General features: G+C 47.5%; 1 protein-coding gene across 3 annotated transcripts; it reads left to right on the top strand.

The window, feature by feature from the left end:
* The first annotated feature begins 4,199 nt into the window (after nt 1–4,199).
* Nucleotides 4,200–16,225, top strand: CUNH8orf76 (chromosome unknown C8orf76 homolog). 3 transcript variants are annotated; one of them, XM_052703990.1, is made up of 6 exons: nt 4,200–5,723; nt 8,525–8,620; nt 11,512–11,655; nt 12,427–12,938; nt 14,698–14,830; nt 15,896–16,225. In XM_052703990.1, the coding sequence occupies exons 1-6, from the start codon at nt 5,721–5,723 to the stop codon at nt 16,034–16,036; spliced, it is 1,029 nt and encodes a 342-aa protein (XP_052559950.1). In that variant the 5' UTR covers nt 4,200–5,720; the 3' UTR covers nt 16,037–16,225. The 3 variants fall into 3 exon arrangements, with proteins under 3 accessions (XP_052559950.1, XP_052559949.1, XP_052559951.1); XM_052703989.1 differs by lacking the exon at nt 4,200–5,723 and adding an exon at nt 8,247–8,389; XM_052703991.1 differs by lacking the exons at nt 4,200–5,723; nt 11,512–11,655 and adding an exon at nt 8,247–8,389.
* Nucleotides 16,226–17,408: the final 1,183 nt, after the last annotated feature.

The raw sequence follows: 17,408 nt of genomic DNA, 5'->3' as shown, positions 1-17,408 counted from the left end.
CAGCCGCGTTCGCATGAAAATGTCAACATCTTCTTGAGGTGTCTTTTTTCCCATCCACAAAGCTGAGTGTCAGCGATGCCTCAGGTGCGTTAGGTTTGGAGACGCGTCCTGGCTGAGGAGCCGGCACGAAGCAGCCTCACGTGAGTCAGTACAGCAGGGTGGTGCTGCCTCTTCTGCCCCATCAGCAGGCCAGGGCTGCGTGCAGCGTTCTGCTCTGCGCTCACATTGAAAGTACCTGGTGTTGGAGGAGCAGGGGCGAGCAGCAATCACTTCACTTCCCTGCTGGAGTCCTTGTCGGTTGGATGTCACGCTTGGTGACTTCAGGGCTGCTGTAAAATGTGTGTTTTCCTCCGAGGGGACCGGGTCTGAGCACGTTCTGTTGAATGCTGCATCCCGGCAGGGCGAGTCACTGCAGCGCCGCCTTCCCTCAGCGGACGCACTGCCCCACTGTGTGGTGCCCTTCTCGAGGCCCGGCTGGAGAGGAGCTGGCACCCTGCCCTCAGCTCAATCCCTGCGTGAGAATAAGCTGAAGTCCACAGAACTGTTCCCGTGCTGTGGTGTGGGCCAGTCCCGACAAATGACAGCCGTGGCTGAAGCGGTGACCTGTGCGCAGGGCTGGAGGCGAGCGCTCGCCGTTGGGACAGCTTGGTGCTGGGCCAAACGGTTTACTCAGTTCAGTGAAAAAATCAGGAGGGAAAATAAAGAATGTTTGTTCTAGATTCCACAGCTAAAGAGAGAGTTATGAAAAGCTTTGGGCTGTGTTTCTTTAAACAGTTACCTTTTTGTTTACCGTGTTGTCAATGACTCCAAAACACTGCAGCTCAGTCCCTATTTTGACTGGAGACCAGCTGGCCCTCTGGCTTGTTTCTCCTCTCCCAGCCTTCTCTTCCCAGCCCCTTCCATCTTCCAGTTGTTCTCATAACAATACTGTCAACTGCTATTTTTAATAATTTGAATACCACTTTGTGCAATGCTTTGCTTTTCTCTCTGCACCAGAAAGTCCCTTCTGGAGAGACGTTAAGTTGCTTCCTGTGGAGTTTGCTTTGCTTTGAAACGCTGCTGCTGGTGGTCTTCAGGCTGCTTGACTGTTTTCCAACATTTTTGGTTGTTAAACAACTTGTTGCACTTCAAATATGCATATTTCTACTGCAGTAATGTTGGACTGTTAGCATTGTGGCTGTTTCAGTCTCAGATAATATCTATTTGGTAGAAGAAAAAAAAAGACAGGAAAAGGGAGATACATTGGTTGGCTTATCCGGATGATTTGGGTGAAGATCAAGGTTGGTGTTGGTAGTAATTCACTGAGTGATTTCTTATTTCCCTAAATGAAAATCAAACAGGAGAAAACATAATTGCAGCAAAGTCCATCATAAGGGACTAACGTGGAAGAAGCCCCACAAAATAACCTCTAGTAGTGGCACGCTCTGAATCAAAAGAGACGATGCAAATATTAATGCAGTTGTTAACTGCTTGCAAACCTTCAGTTCCTCGCCAGCATTGCCCAATGCCTCCAGGTGAAATCCATCTGCCAGGATTTCTGTGCAGGCATTGCCCCCAGCACACACACAGCACAGGGACTGGGGCTCACTGACGCCCTGTGAGGGAAATGCCTGAGCATTTTTCTTACAACACCACAAAGGCAGAAACTGCACCACAGGTATAAGTTGTGTGGTGTTCATTTCACTTCCAATGATTTAAGGAAGGATGTAATGGTGGGCAAAGTCCATTCTCAATTTCTGCATTTTGTTTGCATGTGTGCATTTAGCAGTGCTTTCCCTCTGCTTTACCTCGTGCTTTCTGCAGGCATAGATACTTGGACAAGGCAAGCGTGAAGCCATATGAGCTAAATTTAATAGCAGTTTCCACTTGGTGCTTTCCAGCTCAGCATGGGAAACAAGGCACTGGAGAATCAAAAAAAGCCAGATGGGTTACTTCCATGTGGAGGCAGTTACCTCTCCATATGGACAAGGAGACGGGGACTGGAGAAGCCCACAAGTCACTCAAGGGCAATCCTGAAGCCCTGGATCTGTGTCTTTGATGTGCCTGTTTTTTTCTTTATCTTTTTTTGCGTCTAATTCTATTGATTTGTTTCTCAGTCGCTGCAGAACAATATTGTAGGGTGTCAGCTTAGTTTAATAGGTGCTATACAACAGAGGTGTGCAGCAGCCAGATGCAGATGCTCCAGTGATGTCCTGGAGGAGATGCTACAGGAGTCCTCCCAGTCCCAAGGACCTCGTAGCTGTGAAGTTTTAACACAGCCTGATTTAATCCCTAGTAGCAATTAAGCAACAAGCACAACTGTTGCCATGTTGCCAGGGGAAGTTAATGAGTTTTCAGAGGCAAACCAATAAAACTGAAAAAAAAAAAGGTGCACAGAAGGAGGCATACACATCTCTCTGCAAGTCTGGGGTTTGGTCCAGTTAGAGCAGCAGGTCAGCGATGCCTTTGTGGTGGTTTGTGTGTCAAGTTTGTATCCGCTGATTGTCAGGTCCAGCCTTAATGCTTGCCACAGATGGCTGAGCAGCATCCTTGTGGCTCCTGTCAGTTCAGGAAGCGTGTGGAGCTGCAAGGGAGGATCACTGCTTCAAGACTGTCCCAGGCATCTAACCACCTTTCTTTCCAAAAATTCCTCTATTCAGCAGCATTCCTGTCCAACCCAAGGGCGTGCTCGTTCTGCTCAGCATTCATCTTACAAGGCATGAAATGGTTGCAGAGCCCATTAATGGCCGAACACATCAGTGCTTAGCGCACCCTTTTGGCAGTAACAACTTCATTGGGTTTTGTGAGACCTGAGGGGGAAGGATTATGGCCTAGTTAATATGGCTTACCAGCAGTCTGAAAGGCTGCGCTGTTGGAAGGTAGATAAGCAAATGAACTGTCTTTGGGGGATGCATCCTCTCTTATCTGTCTTAAGATAATGGAGATCTTCTGGCTTCTGTTACCAAGCAGTTCTTTTTTTTTCTTATTTCTGTGATGCACAGCCCTTCATCTCCCCATTCATTTTGGTCCTGTCTTCATGGAACTGTGAGCTGGCTGGCTGATTTACACAGAAGAGGAATTCCATGGCCCACTGGCCTGCACACTCCTGCTCACACTACTCTGGTTTCAGTATCCTGTCCTCCTGTTGCAGACAGTGAGGGTAGGGTGTTGGAGCAGTTTGTAGGGTGAGGAACCATTTCAGCTCCCTTACTTGCCTTTCCTTAGTGCTCGCTTTACCTTCAAGGACAGACCTACACTTAGCAAATGAAGCTTTGTCACATTTGGCTGGTTTCTCAACCAGCTTGAGGTAGATGGAGGTTCATCCTGTTTCTACCAGCCCTTCTTTGAAGATATGCTGAGTTTGAGACAAGTATCATTTTGCTCTAATTTTGGTTGGTGGCATCTGGGAGCTTAGGCTCAGGGGTCAGACTTTCACCACTCTCAGTGTGACCGCCTATTGCTTGAGAACAGACTGCTCTTGAGGTCTGCAGTTGTGTCTCATACTACTGTAGTAACATTTGCTAGTGTTCATCAAAGCTCACCAGAGCTTTAACTGCAGTTTTGCTTGTTGAATCACTTTTTCTTGTCTCTTAGTTTGTACCAGAGATAGCCTTGGTATGCCCTTAGCCGTGAAATGCTGTTTGTGTTACCCTCCTGTGCCAGTCATGGACAATATCCCCTTATGTTTGGCACCACGCAAAGAGGATGAAAGATGGTTTCTGCTGTAGAGATCTTGCAATCTCAATAAAAGGCAAGAGACAATAAGTGCGGGGAGAAAAGGACACATCAAGACAATGTCAGCAAATAAAGAGCTTCTCTTCATGAACGTGTTTAGAGAAGAGCCAATGTTATGACTGTCGAAAAATAAAACTAATCTTTCCCCCAAGGTATGAATATTTCACAATGTCTGGAAGATCCCACTTGATGACTCAGGAACCACCCATCCTTTGAGGAACGCTGCCTGTGGGCCTGAGTGCTCTCTTCACTGCAGGCAGCACGCTTTCTTTGAGGAGACAATGAGTCCCTTGCTTCCTTCCAGGGGCAGCTCCTTTCCAGTCTGCTTTATTAAAACTATAAACGATGTCAGAGCTGCATTATTCCTTAGCCGACGTGTGTGGGTAGTGCCTACCAAAACAGGGCCCTCATTACCAGCCAGGATTTCTCCTTTCCACTGTGTGTGCTTGATGGTCTCTTGAAACCTCTGTGGTGTGTGTTCTCCTCCTGGAACAAGTGTCCAGGCTGTGGCAAAGACCCATAGAGCCTATCACAATACAAGAAATAATATCAGGAATTAAATAAGCACCAGTGGAGGGAATTCTTTTGAATTAATTCTGCCTCTGACAGGGCTAAAGAAAGGTTGTTAGGATTCAAACAAGCTCTGTCTGCCACGCTGTGTTTTCTTTTCCTGGCTGAAAGGCTCAGGTCCTACGGCAGCAGAATGAATTCCTGCCTGTCCTTTGAGATGCCTTTACTGTCCAGGCTTCCTCTGGGCTCACCCTGATGGCAATGTGGAACACATAGGCTTGCCTCCTTGGTTCCATCGGTGTGATTTTCATACGGGGAACTGGTGCTTTAGGCTAGCAGTGCAGCATGACCTTAGCTGTCTGTAGGAATATTCATCTCTGGCTTCTTTGTATCCGTGAAGCTGCCTACACACAGCAGCTGCAGCAGTGTGGGCTCCCATAGGGCTCATGTGTCTGCAAGCCCCTCAAAGCTGTTTCTTCCAGGGCTGTTGGTTTCTGCTGCATGAAGAGAAGGCTAACAGCACCATGGCAAATCATGCCTCGCAAGCTCAGGCAAACAGCTTTACTTAAGTAAAATGGGAATTTGTATTCTGGCAGCTATACTGATGACTTGGGGCTTGTAGGAGAAATTGAGCAAATCTCCAGTGCTGACAAGGCAGAGGAATTTCTAACAGTTGCACTTTTTTATATCTGTAACTAATACGCGAGGAGCCTTGTAAATGTCTGAGGGGAGGTGGGGGAAGGGGAGAGCCAGGGAAGGAAGAAAGAAGAAAAGCAGTGTTATGCTGTGACTTATGACTCAAACCATGCAGTCAGCTGCTAGGCCCCCTGCGTGGTGCTCAGGAATTGCTTCTCTCCTATCATTGATTCACCAGACAAAGGCATTTTCTGCATTGCAACACACAGCCTTTGCAGACCACGTTGGTATCCTCACAGGCAATGGTGGCTGAAACCCTGAGCCCTGCAGGACTCCTCAATCCGAGCTGGCAGCCAACGGGCTGCTCTTGGATTTGCCCCTGGGAGCGCCTTGCAGTTTGTGTTCTACTTTGTGCTGGGGCCGCATTTCACTTTGATTACTCATGATTCTTGTTCTGTTTTTCTTCTTTTCCATTTGTTCCTAGCCGTCTTGCTGGATTTTAGTGCTGTACTCAGACTGGTGTGCTGCAGCATGACTGGCAGTCCTGGAGGACTGGGAAAGCAGCGTGTGTGTCCGGTTAATGCGAGGAGAAGCGCAGATGCTGCAACTGTTCAGACACCAGAGCTGATGACTGCAGATCCATTTCTGTGTGCTCTGCCTGTCCTGTAGGAGCTCAGCATACCAGTCCATGTGCAGAGGGAAGCTGGAAGGCTTTTGTGTGCACATATAAGAAGCCCCAGCTGTACTTGCCTACCCTGACATAACAAAACAATCAAAAGCATCATGTGGAGCAAACTCCTGTTTTTCTCAAGACTCACCTGTTAAGCAATTTCCTATGTTCAAGAGCTCTTCTTTGCCAAATGGTCAGTTTAAAAGCAGAAGAAACCTCAATTTGATCAAATCTACCTGCCAGAGTATAGTTTGTATCCAGGGATTTATGCAAGCTTATCATAGACTAGTGGAATCATTAAGGTTGGAAAAGACCATTAAGATCACCTACTCCAACTGGTTAGCCCATCACCACTGTGCCCACTAAACCATGTCCCTAATGTCCTGATGCTACATCCAGGCATAGCTATGCTTGTATGGAAGATATTTTGAGCATTTATCCACCACCACCACCAAACTAAAACCAAACATCTCTATAGAAGGAACCCTTTCAAATATTCCAAACAAGAACTATGGCCATAAAGGATGTTCTAGTAGGCACAGGTTCATCAGTCTACTTTTTGGATTGAGGAGATACAAGGATAACTTTTCATCTCAGCCTCTCTGAACCTGTATGGTAGTCAGATGGGAGGCAGCAGGTCTTCCTGGTGGAAAGGACTGCTGGGGCAGGGAGAGGAAATAGAACTGCAGTACGCCTAAAACACAAAGCACCTTGTGTCTGGCAGTGCCATGAGGCAGGACAGACAGCTGGAATGGCAAGGTGCTATTAATCTGCAAGGTTGTCTGAGCCTTTAAGTGTTGCAGAAGCTCTAGGATGGGTCTTTGCTGTGTAGCCTTTTCCCATAACACAGCAATGCAGTCTTGGGAGATTTGGAAAATCCTGTCTTCTGAAAGCTTGAGATTTCACAAGTTTCCCATTCTGCTTTGGGGAAGAAATGAAATCAAATGGAGAAGTTACTGAAATACACTCCCATGGACACTGGCATGCACAGTGGACCAAGATGCTAAAAGAATAATTCCTCAAATGTGCAAATCATTTAAGCATGGGAAACTTCGGTTTAAGTGTTTGTTACAGTATCTTATGAAGTTTCCATTAAGTTGTCTGTGACCAAAATGTTCACTAGGACTATGGAGAATGCAATGTTCCTGTTCCAAAGGGGAGTACAAGCTTCATTCTCTTAGCACCTTCCTCCCAAAAAACACTTCACAGATGCCAGCAACCAGGTGCCATCAGCTGTCCCAAAACATGGGATCCCTTTGCTCTCATTTTGGTCAGAAAAAATGAAGTTGGTTGGAGAATGACTGGAGAGCCACAGGCAAAGGGTTGTGATAAATGCTCTATGTCCAGGTGGAGGCCAGTAACAAGAGGTGCTTCCCAGGGGTCTGTCCTGGTACCAGTACTCTTCAACATCTTTATCAAAGATAGATGATGGGATCAAGTGCACCCTCAGCAAGTTTGCAGACGACACCAAGCTGAGAGCAGTTGATACAACGTCTGGAAGGGTTGCCATCCAGAGTGACCTGGACAGGCTTGAATAGTGGGCCTGTGTGAACATAATGAGGTTCAACAAGGCCAAGAGCAAGGTTGCACTTAGCTCAGGGCAATTCCAGATTTGTACGCAGACTGGGGGTTGAACTCGCTGAGAGCAGCCCTGCTGAGAAAGATTTGGGAATCTGGTGGATGGGAAGCTGGACATGAGCCAGCAGTGTACACCTGCAGTGGACAGTTGAGAGCATCCTGGGCTGCAACAACAGAGGGCTGGAAGCAGAGAGAAGGAAGTGATTGTCCTGTTCAGCCTCATGAGTACTGGAATACTGCATCCAGGCTGCATCCCCCACCACAAGAGAGATGCAGAGTTGTTGAAATAGAGGAGGGCTGTGAAAATCAGAGGGCTGACGCAGTTCTACAGCGTAAGGCTGAGGGAGCTGGGCTTGTAAAGAAGACTCCAGAGAGACCTTTTTGTGGCTTTCCAATATTTAAAGGGAGCTTATGATCAGGAGGGAAGTCGGCCTTGTATACGGGTCCACAGTGACAGAACAAGGGGGAATGGTTTTAAACTAAAAGAGTAGAGATTGAGATTAGGGGGAAGACTTCTACTGAGAGGGCGGTGAGGCGCTGGCATAGCTGCACAGGGAGCTGTGTTGCCCCGTCCCTGGAGGCTCTCAGGGCCAGGCTGTACGGCCCCAGGCACCTGATCTGGTGGGGGGCAGCCCTGCCCATGGTGGAGGGTTGAGAACGGGGGATCTCTGCAGTCCAACCCACGCCGTTTTATGATTCTGTGATGGTAAGACCCCCAGTGCCACACAGCATTTCTGAGTGATGACACTCTCGCAAGGTCTATTCCTGCACGACCACCTCTGATCGTCCTCACGTTGACTGGGGCTCCCCCTGCCTCCTGCGGGACGGCGATACCCCGTTACACACGGGACAAACCCCATCGCTGAGGAGCCGGCACATAAGAGGCGCAGCCCGAGCTCTATGGCGACATCCCCGCACCGCGGCGTCTACGGGGCGGCGCTACCAAGGCCAAAGCGGCGCGTCTCTCGCCCACCCCGCCACGCCTCAGCGCGTCGCATCGCCTTCCCAAGATGGCCGCCGCCGCCCCTCTAGCCCACCGCACCCCCAACTCGTTGACCCCGCGGCCGCGCCGCCCGCTACTCTCGAGCCGCTCCCTCACGGCGCCTTCCGGCCCGGCAGGGGGCGCGCTGCCGGCTCGAGGCCGGCGGAGAGCCGCTCTAGGAGGGGATGGAGCTGCCGCTGGGCTGGGAGTTCGAGGAGGCCGTGTTCTCCCAGAGCAGGGAGCGGGGCGCGGGCGGCGGGGCCGGGCTGCCCTACAGCGCCAAGCGCTGCGAGCCCCGGGTGAGGAGCGGGGGCGGGGTGGGGCGGGAGGCCGGGGCCGCGGGGTCGGGGCCGAGAGAGCTCGTGGGAGCGACTCGGCATGCGGCAGCCGTGGGGTTGCAGATGCTCTGTACGGGGGGGTTGTTTGTGCTGCAGTGGTTCTGCGGTGAGACGAGCGGCGAGGAGGACGCCGAAGTACTGACGGCCCAGAAGTTCCGGGCTGACCTGGCCTACAGAGAACGGGAGTTTGAGGTATTCTCGTGGCTCCTGTGCGCCGGGGCTTTGGTCAGCGGCCGTGGCTGGAGTGTAACTTCAGGGCCTGTAGTCCTCGTGTGTTTAGTGAATGTATCTGTGTCTGAACAACCATAGAATATCCCGAGCTGGGACCCAGCGGGCATCGAGTCAACTCCTGGCTCCATCCCTGCAGTCCCCAAACTCTGTGTCTGAGCGCTCCCTGGACCCCAGCAGCTCAGGGCCGTGCCCACCCGTTCCGTGCCCACCGCCCCCTGGTGCAGACCCCATCCCTGACCCCCACCCGCCCCTCCCCTGCACAGCTCCATGCCGTTCCCTCAGCCCTGTCGCTGTCACACAGAGCAGAGCTCAGCGCTGCCCTCCGCTCCCTGTGAGGAGCTGCAGCCGCCATCAGGCCTCCCATCAGCTCCTCTGCTCTGCGCTGAGCGCACACAGGGACCTCAGCCCCTACCTCACATATCTTGTCCACCAGACCCTTCGCCATCTTCATAGTGCTCCTCTGGATGCTCCATGCCCTGGAGATGCTAGGTCCTGTGGTATAGAAGTCCAACTTGATGGCACTTTGCATCAAAACCACCCCATTCACCTGAATGAAACCATGATCTGAGCAGGAATCACCGAGCTAGTTAAGATGTGTCCAGACTGTAACAGTTAACTTCGTTTTGGCAAGCTTTCCTAGCTGGATGTCATCTCCTTCCCCCATTGTCATTGTGAAGCTGATACAAACTGCGCAGCTCAGCAGAAATGGTGTTTTTCACTTGGAACCAATTCATACCAAAGATATACATCAGAGTGGTTCAGTAGTGGTCACAGTTGCTGTTGGCAGTCATTAAAATGCTGTTCAGCCATAGTTCAGTGTGCATATTTATCCACTCGTGGAGATAGTGCCGTGTTCCACCAGGGCTGTCAACATCACATTCGCCTTTCTCAGAGCTCCCCCTGGCTGTCAGGTTACAGCTGGCTGCAGTTGTCAGTCTCCTGAGAGTTGGCTTGTGCGTCATTAGCTGTCCTCCCCCTCTCTTGTCTCTGGGTGGCTGGTTATGCTTTTGAGATGCTTCCATGTTTCCCATTTGGGTTTCTGCCTGCTGCACTCCTAGACCCTCTTCTCATGCTGCTTCCTTAGCTTCATTGCTAATCACTGATGATATCTTGCCTCTACCGTCCTGGTTCTAGGACCCTGTCTTTTGTTCTCCCAGATTTGTTTTCTGGTGACAATCAGCTTCTTCTGTCCATGTTTCCGCTCTCATAGCTTCTTGTTCCAGGCTATGGTTTGCATTGCACGCTCTCTGATATCAAAGCCACCAGGACAGCATCTGACTGCACTCTTCTTGCCCTATCCGTTGGATTACTGGATCTGGTTTCGATTCGGCTTTTTAACATTATTCCCGTGTTGTTGTCATCTTGTCTGTTCCTGACAGACATTTTCCAGTCTCAAATGAACGATGCTCTGAAGGAATTCACAGAAGTGTGCAGAGAGAGAAGTACCTGAGGCTGCATCAGGCACCCTGCTCTGGCTGCTGACCTGCCTGAAGGGAGGTTTGCTCCCTGCCATGCGCTCTGATTCCCTTCCCTGAGAAACTGACACAGAGAACAGAGCGTCCATTGGCTTCTGTCATGCTGATTCATGTTGGCAGTGTCTGGCGTCAAGTGTTCTTGGGTCTCTATGGCAGAGCCAGAACCAGGGGGGAGAGTGACAGATTTGAGAATGCTGCCTTAGATCAGTGCCTGGAGATAAGGAAACGGGAATCTCTTCACTCACTGTGAAAAGTTTTGATGCCAACCTAAGCTACTGGATGGGAAATGCCAAGGAGAGCAGTGATCTAAGCCATGCTCATTTTTAGGACAGAGCTGACTGCAGAATCTGCTTGGGATTTATAATGCCGAGTCTGCCAGCGTCCTACTCCTTCATTGCATAGCAGAGCAAGCAGAGTGTCCTGCAGCCCTTCTCTGGTCTGTCTGGACAGAGGGGAACTCTCACTTTGCTTGAGAAGGATGTGAGCTTGGCAGGGGAAGAGACATACTTCTGCCATTATGCCAGGAGCTACTTAGGGTATATTGCCTGGAGGCTCTTTTTGTTAGAACTGATCAAGTTTGCAAGGAATACCTGAATTTTCATTTTGAGAAAGCTCTGCTCTTTGGTCTTTTGGTTTGAGCTCTCACACAGTGGGGAAGGAACGAATATTCCAGTCTTAGCATCACTGAATACTTAATGTAATGTATTTAAATGTTAATTGGAGTCTTGGTGAGTGCTCTGAGCATTAAGATACAGCATATTGCTCATTCTTGTCTTTTTCCTGGGGCCAATTAATATTTAATAATTTCATGCAAATTCCAATGACCTTGTGAGGAATTTATGTCAGGAATGATGGAGACTCACTTTCCTTGTGGTCTGCTCCGACTGGCTGCTTATTCTGATGGGCTGAGGGACAGACTTCCTGGTTCTCACCTCCTGTTTCTCTCACAAGGGAGTGCACAGGTTTGAAGTGAGGCCTCTCAAAATCAGGACGAGTGCTCTGATCCCTGAGTTAGTTGGGATAAAGGTGCCTTATTTCACATTTGGCCCAGGCCTGGGGGTGAGCTCATACAGTCCCTTCTGCATCAGGCATTGTGTGGGGGAGAGGTGGAGAGATGCCCTGTGAATCCTTACAGGGCTGAGGCATTAATTAGGACTGGGGCTGCCCATTGCTGTCCAGGCTGGGGCAGCTTGGAGCTCAGCTCTTGGCCTGGCCATGTGGTACTGGGGCCTTTGTGTGCTGCTGCCAATAGGTGCTGGCTGAGTTGGGATAAAGAAAAATCGGTTTGGGGATTGCTTTTAAATGAAAATCTCTCGTGCTTTCAAATGAAAATGTTTCACTGCTTTGCTTGTCTTTTCTTTTTATCGATGCTACTAGAAAGCTCTGTGTGAATACTCAAACTGCTTGCAGCACTTGCCTCCCGGTAACATTGCCATGAGGCGGGACGTCCAGGAGGGCCAGGCTCGCTGTTTGTCTCAACTAGGAAGGCACAAGGAAGCTCTGGATATTGCAGAAAGAATGGTAAATCACATCCTTTGAACACAAAAAATATTACCAGTAGTTCTTTTATACAGACCATTTTCTGCAAAAATAATCTGTGTGTGTTTAATCCTTCAGGATGTTCAGTGCTCAGAGTATTTGGTAAACAGAGGGTAACTGTCACTGCAGATATAATCACTCTTTAGAAATCAGAACACCCTGTACCACAATGAGTTCCCTGTGCAGGGAGCTGGTAGTCCTGGAAGGGACTAAATATCATGCTCTGCCAGGCAGAATTAATGTAACGTAATAGGAATTATAAGAAAAGGGATAAATGAATGCTTAAGTCTTTCCACTATAAAAGCATCGGTTCAACACTTCCTTTTATTTCCATGTACTTTTCTGCCAAACTGCCACCAAGAAGAGTATCTAACCACAAATGGAGTTTTTCCCATAAAAGAAGATGTCCGGAGGCTCTGAAATCTGCTAATGTTATTGCTGCTGATCATTGTATATAAAAGGTGTTCATATTACTAAGAGGGGCGACTGCATAACATAAGCAGTAATGCATGTAAGCAAACAGCAGTGTTCACGGGCTTCTTTCAAACTGTGATGAGGCCACTGAAGGGATCGCTGCCTGCTTGATCTTGCATGATCTCTATCATGTTGTATTGTTTAAAATTAAGAGAGCGGTAGTGAAAGCTACCTTTAGAGATGTCTGTCTGTCATTACCCGGGGAGACGTTTTCTTAAGCTCTGAAGGATGGTTCTGTTCTTCTGCTCCTGTTATAATCCTTTTTTCTTTTGTTTTCAGAGAAATGGTGCCACAAACACGGATCACTTAACGACTGTTCTCAACCTGCAGTTTGCCATTTATCGGGATCTGGAAAACGTGGAAAAAAAGATCGTGTGTCTGCAGCAGCTGATCTGCTTACATCCCTTCAACCCTTGGTTCTGGATGTCACTTGCTGAAGCTTATATGGACCTTTTGCAGGGCTTGTCTCCATTATGCATTCCAGAAACAAACCTACATTGGTCCAGAGAGGTTAGTGATGGTAGTTTCGGAATATCAGCTGGAGGAGAGATTAATCTCCAGCCTCACAGATCGCACTGCCAGAGCGAAGGCCCTCCGTCCTGCCCAGCTGCAGAAACAAAGAGCGAGAGCTCAGCGACCTGCAGCAGCAGCCAGGCTGTAACAGAAATGCTCTGCACTTCAGACTACACTGGAAGGAAAGCTGAAGGGAAACAGGCAGCCTGCGAGTCCTGGGAGCCGGACTTGGCAAAGCATGTTGGCGTAAAGGCGTGTGCCTCATTTGTTAGAGCAAGGTAACAAAGTACACTCTTAGAATGATGTGAGATTCTCCCAGTCCAGAGCAATTTTAAGCATGTTATTCCCCAGCCTTAATGTACTCAGTTTACATCTCTGATTTAAAGATTTGTTCCAGCATTGGTAACACCAACGTAGAAAGAAAAGAATGGACTCGTAATTGAGATGTAAAAAGTGAAACTCACCAGCATGGTAGCTATGAAAAACTGACATTTGGGTGGAAAGACAAAGCCGGTGTCATGTGTTGTTGAGAAGTAAAGCATTTTTTAAATAATCCCATTATACAATTCCTTTCAAATAATTATATACAAAAGGATTTTTTCTCCTCTAAATGCTCCTGCTAGAGCGTGGCTGTTCCTGCTTTGGTATTAAAGATGCAGCATCTGAAGTCCCCCAAAGGGAAGTGAGCCCGTCTTCCTTCTGCAAGTGCCACCTGGCTTGTTTGCCTGCAGCCTCTTGCTTGAGTGAAAATGTATTATTTTAATAATACACCAATTTGCATAACGGATGAGGTTGAAAAATGAACTCCGTTGCAGCTGATTGACAGGGCTGCATTAACATGCTCTTCCTCTTTATTCCCTCTCTTCCTAAAATTCTTGCACAGAACAAAAATCTCCTAAATGTAATAGTTCAAAGAGATAATTAGGAAATGTTTCTTGTTAAAAGAGTCTTGTTTTTTTTCCCTCTTGCCTCTCAATAACATATCAGTACTGAATGTGATTAGTGCAGTTTTATGGACTTCTGAACATGTTTACAGAGAACACATTATAACTGCTCTCTGCAGGCAACATTTGGGAAACATAAAGACAGGTTTTATCTGTACTTTGAAAGCAAGTGACTTTATTTGCTGCCTGGGAGAAGTTAACAGATTGAGTACTGGTATCTAATAAGCTAATTCGTGTTAAAGTAATCTGTGCTTCTCATATCAGTGATGAACCAGACGTACTGAAACAGTGGAGGCAGTTCTGGGATTTCCTTGCTTGACTGCATGGTGGTGTTGTGCTTTGTTTCCAGGTTGGATGTGGCTCTGGGCAGCCTGGTCTGGTGGTTGGCAACCCTGCACACAGCAGGGGTGTTGAAACCAGATGATCATTGTGGTCCTTTTCAACCCAGGCCATTCTGTGATTCTGTATTGGCATATGCACTTCTCTAGTGAGCTTCCCATCGCAGGGTTACGTTTTAGCTTATCTGGTGCTTTCAGCTCTGCTGGGTTTATGTGAGACTTGGGTGCTGCATGGGTAAATTCACTGCTATATTCAGTGAATGAGGATCGACTCCTCAACTTGTGGGCCTCTGCCTTCAACTTAAGAGTGGTGGAAGGTTTTAGAAAATACCCCCACACTGACCTGTGTGAGGATGTTTGGTGTTTGTTGAAACAAAACCAAATTTCTCTCTTCTCAGGTTGCGAAGATGGCCGCTGCTGCATGCAGCAATGCACTGCTGTCTCCTTAGGCCTTAATAAGGATGAGGGATACTCAGTACAGCACTGCTAATGCTCAGTGCCCCAACTGCACGGGGGGAAAAATGGTTGTGTAGAGGCACCAGAGATACTTGGCATTTCCTTATTCTGAAGTTCTTCTTTGTATTTCTTCAGTCATTGTGTGTGCACAGAATGACCTTAATAGATCGATATGGATGTATTCAGCTTCCTCAGCTGGCAAAGGTCAAGAAGAGCTGTTTTAAAGTATTATCTTGTAGTTGGTTTTAGTTTAGTTTAGTGCCAGTTGTACCCTCTCTAACTGCTTATTTTCATTCTAGGCTTTTACTTCAGCTTACTCAACTGCAACAGTCATCCTTTGCTCTCGAAAATAACATAAAATGTCAGAAAGAAATTGATGACAAAGTGGCACAGTTTGGTTTAAATGAAAACTCCCTGCTGCAGGTGACCAAGGTAAGAGAGTGTTGTCTGCGTGTGTGTTCGCCAGGTCCTCGTGGGGGGACGTGGGCCAGCTCATGCTTGCAGGTGCCTGACTCTCCCCTGGGCTAATTAACCGTGCCAGGAAGCAAGGTACATTAGCCAGGGCGATGTCCTGGTAATGCATTATCTGGGACTGACTGTGATAGCTGTGTAGCTGGCTTATGTCACGCGGGTGTATCTCTGTTCTGCTGAAATTCTCCTTACAGGAATGCTCACGGTTGTTAGGTTTCTCGCTAGACTTGTATTTGCAGGTGCATCATTGCTGTGCATTTCCTGGGAAGCAAGTTTTATCTCTGCCACTTTAGATGCCACAGAGTGAATCACGTGCATGAAATGCAAATGGAGATGTCACTGAGGGGTACTGGATTATTCAAGTCTTCGTTCTTTCGGCAAATTTTCAGAAAAGTTCCTCTTACATTGTTTCTTTGTTCCATTTGATGTACTGGGTTCTAACTTAAAAGAACCACAGAGGAGGAGAATGATGTTGTATGGCTTTATTCATAGAGCTTAAACATTTCTAGCATCTATGGAGTTCTATTTAAAAGAACAAAAGGAAGCCAAAAAATGTTTAACTTCACTGTCAGCATTGTCAGGCTTCAGTTAATAAAAGCCAAGTCCTTGCCGAGTTGGCAAGCGAAGCTGTGGGCTTTCATCCATGAGAGGGCAGCAGCATGCAGACTATCCCAAGTTTCCACAGGGCTGCCGACGAGCAGCTGCTTTCCTCGCTTCCCTTGGTCTGAAGCCCCCGGTGAGAGATCGCTGCTGGTGCTCCTGGGGCAGGCGCTGATCGCAGAGCTGGCGATGGGGCTTGTGCTGCTGTTCAGAGGGCAAAACGCCCCACGTACAGTTGTACCGGAAGTTGGGAGGGGCTGTACAGCTGCGAAGTTTGGGCTCTCAGTCCTCCATATTTATGACAGTGCAGCAGGCAGACAGCTTGGTTGTGATTCGGAAGCGCTTCCTAGATGGCGGATGGTTCTTGTGTTCTGTTATTAACGTCACATTACTTGTTTCCTGTCTTTGTTCTTACTGCGGTTGCAGGTGATGGGAGCAGATCTTATACCAGAAAAACTAAAGGAGGAATTTCAGGGCGAGGTAAAATGCATAGGCTCTTCAGCACTGTCATCATTGGTAACCGCATCGGCCTCGGAGTTTGAAATCAAATGGTTCGATATTCTGTGAGATGATCTGTGCCACTTGGACAGGCAGGTCTCTTCAGAGACACACACCCCAGCTCTGGCAACGTAGGGCTGTTGTATTTATTGTCACAGCTTCAGAGGATTATGGAATGATGCACGCAAAATGTTCCTGTTGTATTTTTTACGTTTTCTTATAGTATGTATTTCAAGAAAGTAAATCTCTGCATTTGAAGTCGTGGTGTCTGATAGTTTTTTTTTGTTCACAGATTTGTTTGTATTCAAAATAATAAGAGATCCAGTATAAAATGGAGTTTTCCAGGGTAACTGTCCATCATAAACCTCACAGTGTTCTTGAAGCACCAATGATTTTTTGGGGCCTGTGATGCAGCTCTTCCTTCCTGATGTCCAGTTAGAAAATGTCTTGGTTTTGAATTCTATGTTGTTGCACTTGGAGCCACAGAATTAGCCATTTTCTTAATTAAAAGTGGTAATATTTCTAGATTAATTGACATCATAGTGATTTTCTTTTCAGAGCTGGATGGCTGGATCTTAAATACATTTATGCTGTGAAGTTGTTAATAGGAATAACTTCATGTTTTTGGGAAAATATCTAAATAGTGACTGTTTAACTTAGGAGTGGAAGCAGATTTCCTCTAGGCTGAATGTTTTTGCAGGCACACAGCTCGCTACAGCCCGGTCCTCAGTGTGCTTACACATGGAAAGCCAAAGCTGCCAGGGTTGTTTATATGCAGTGAAGAGTGTTCAGTCAGAGCATATCCTTTGTAAAACCCTGCGAGGAAGGAAAAGCCTCTGCTGTGAAAATCAGCAGCGTTGTTCCTGCATCGTGCAGATCCTTACCTGTGCTTTCAGCTCACAATGCCACCACTTTGCTTTATGTTCTGAAGTGCTGATGTTACGTGCTTTGGGTGTGCAGAAGGCAGCAAATATCTTCTTTCTTTTGTTTGAAACAATTTACATTTGAGGTAGAAGTATGCTCTTGCCCCATTTGATTCCATTAAACTGTGATTCTTACTGGCTTTTTGTAAACCTATAGTTTATAGTGTAAAAGGAGGAATCTCTCATATGTAATTGACTTTTCTTCATGTGACTTTTCCTCATGTTCTCTTGGGGTTTCATTCTGCAGTATTAAGGAGTGCTGAAATTTTCAGTAACTCACAGTGGAAACGTACTTCACTGTACATGTACAAACTTTTTAGATGCAGCTGCAACTTTGAGATGGGTTTTAAAGCTTTAAGGTGCATGTTAAGACATCTGTGCTAACACTTGGTATAGTGTATCCTCCTGCTAAACCGGCTGCAAAACGTCTCCAACAAAATGGAATATTGCCTTCGGCCATGTCAAATTATCTTTGATAGTTTGGTGACTTAATGTGATTAAACCACATCCTGGCCAGC

The sequence above is a fragment of the Tympanuchus pallidicinctus genome, unplaced genomic scaffold, assembly GCF_026119805.1.
Source record: "Tympanuchus pallidicinctus isolate F22 unplaced genomic scaffold, pur_lepc_1.0 scaffold5, whole genome shotgun sequence".
NCBI lineage: Eukaryota > Metazoa > Chordata > Aves > Galliformes > Phasianidae > Tympanuchus > Tympanuchus pallidicinctus.
The sequence above is the reverse complement of the archived record's forward strand: the minus strand, read 5'-3'. Positions and strand labels throughout refer to the sequence as shown.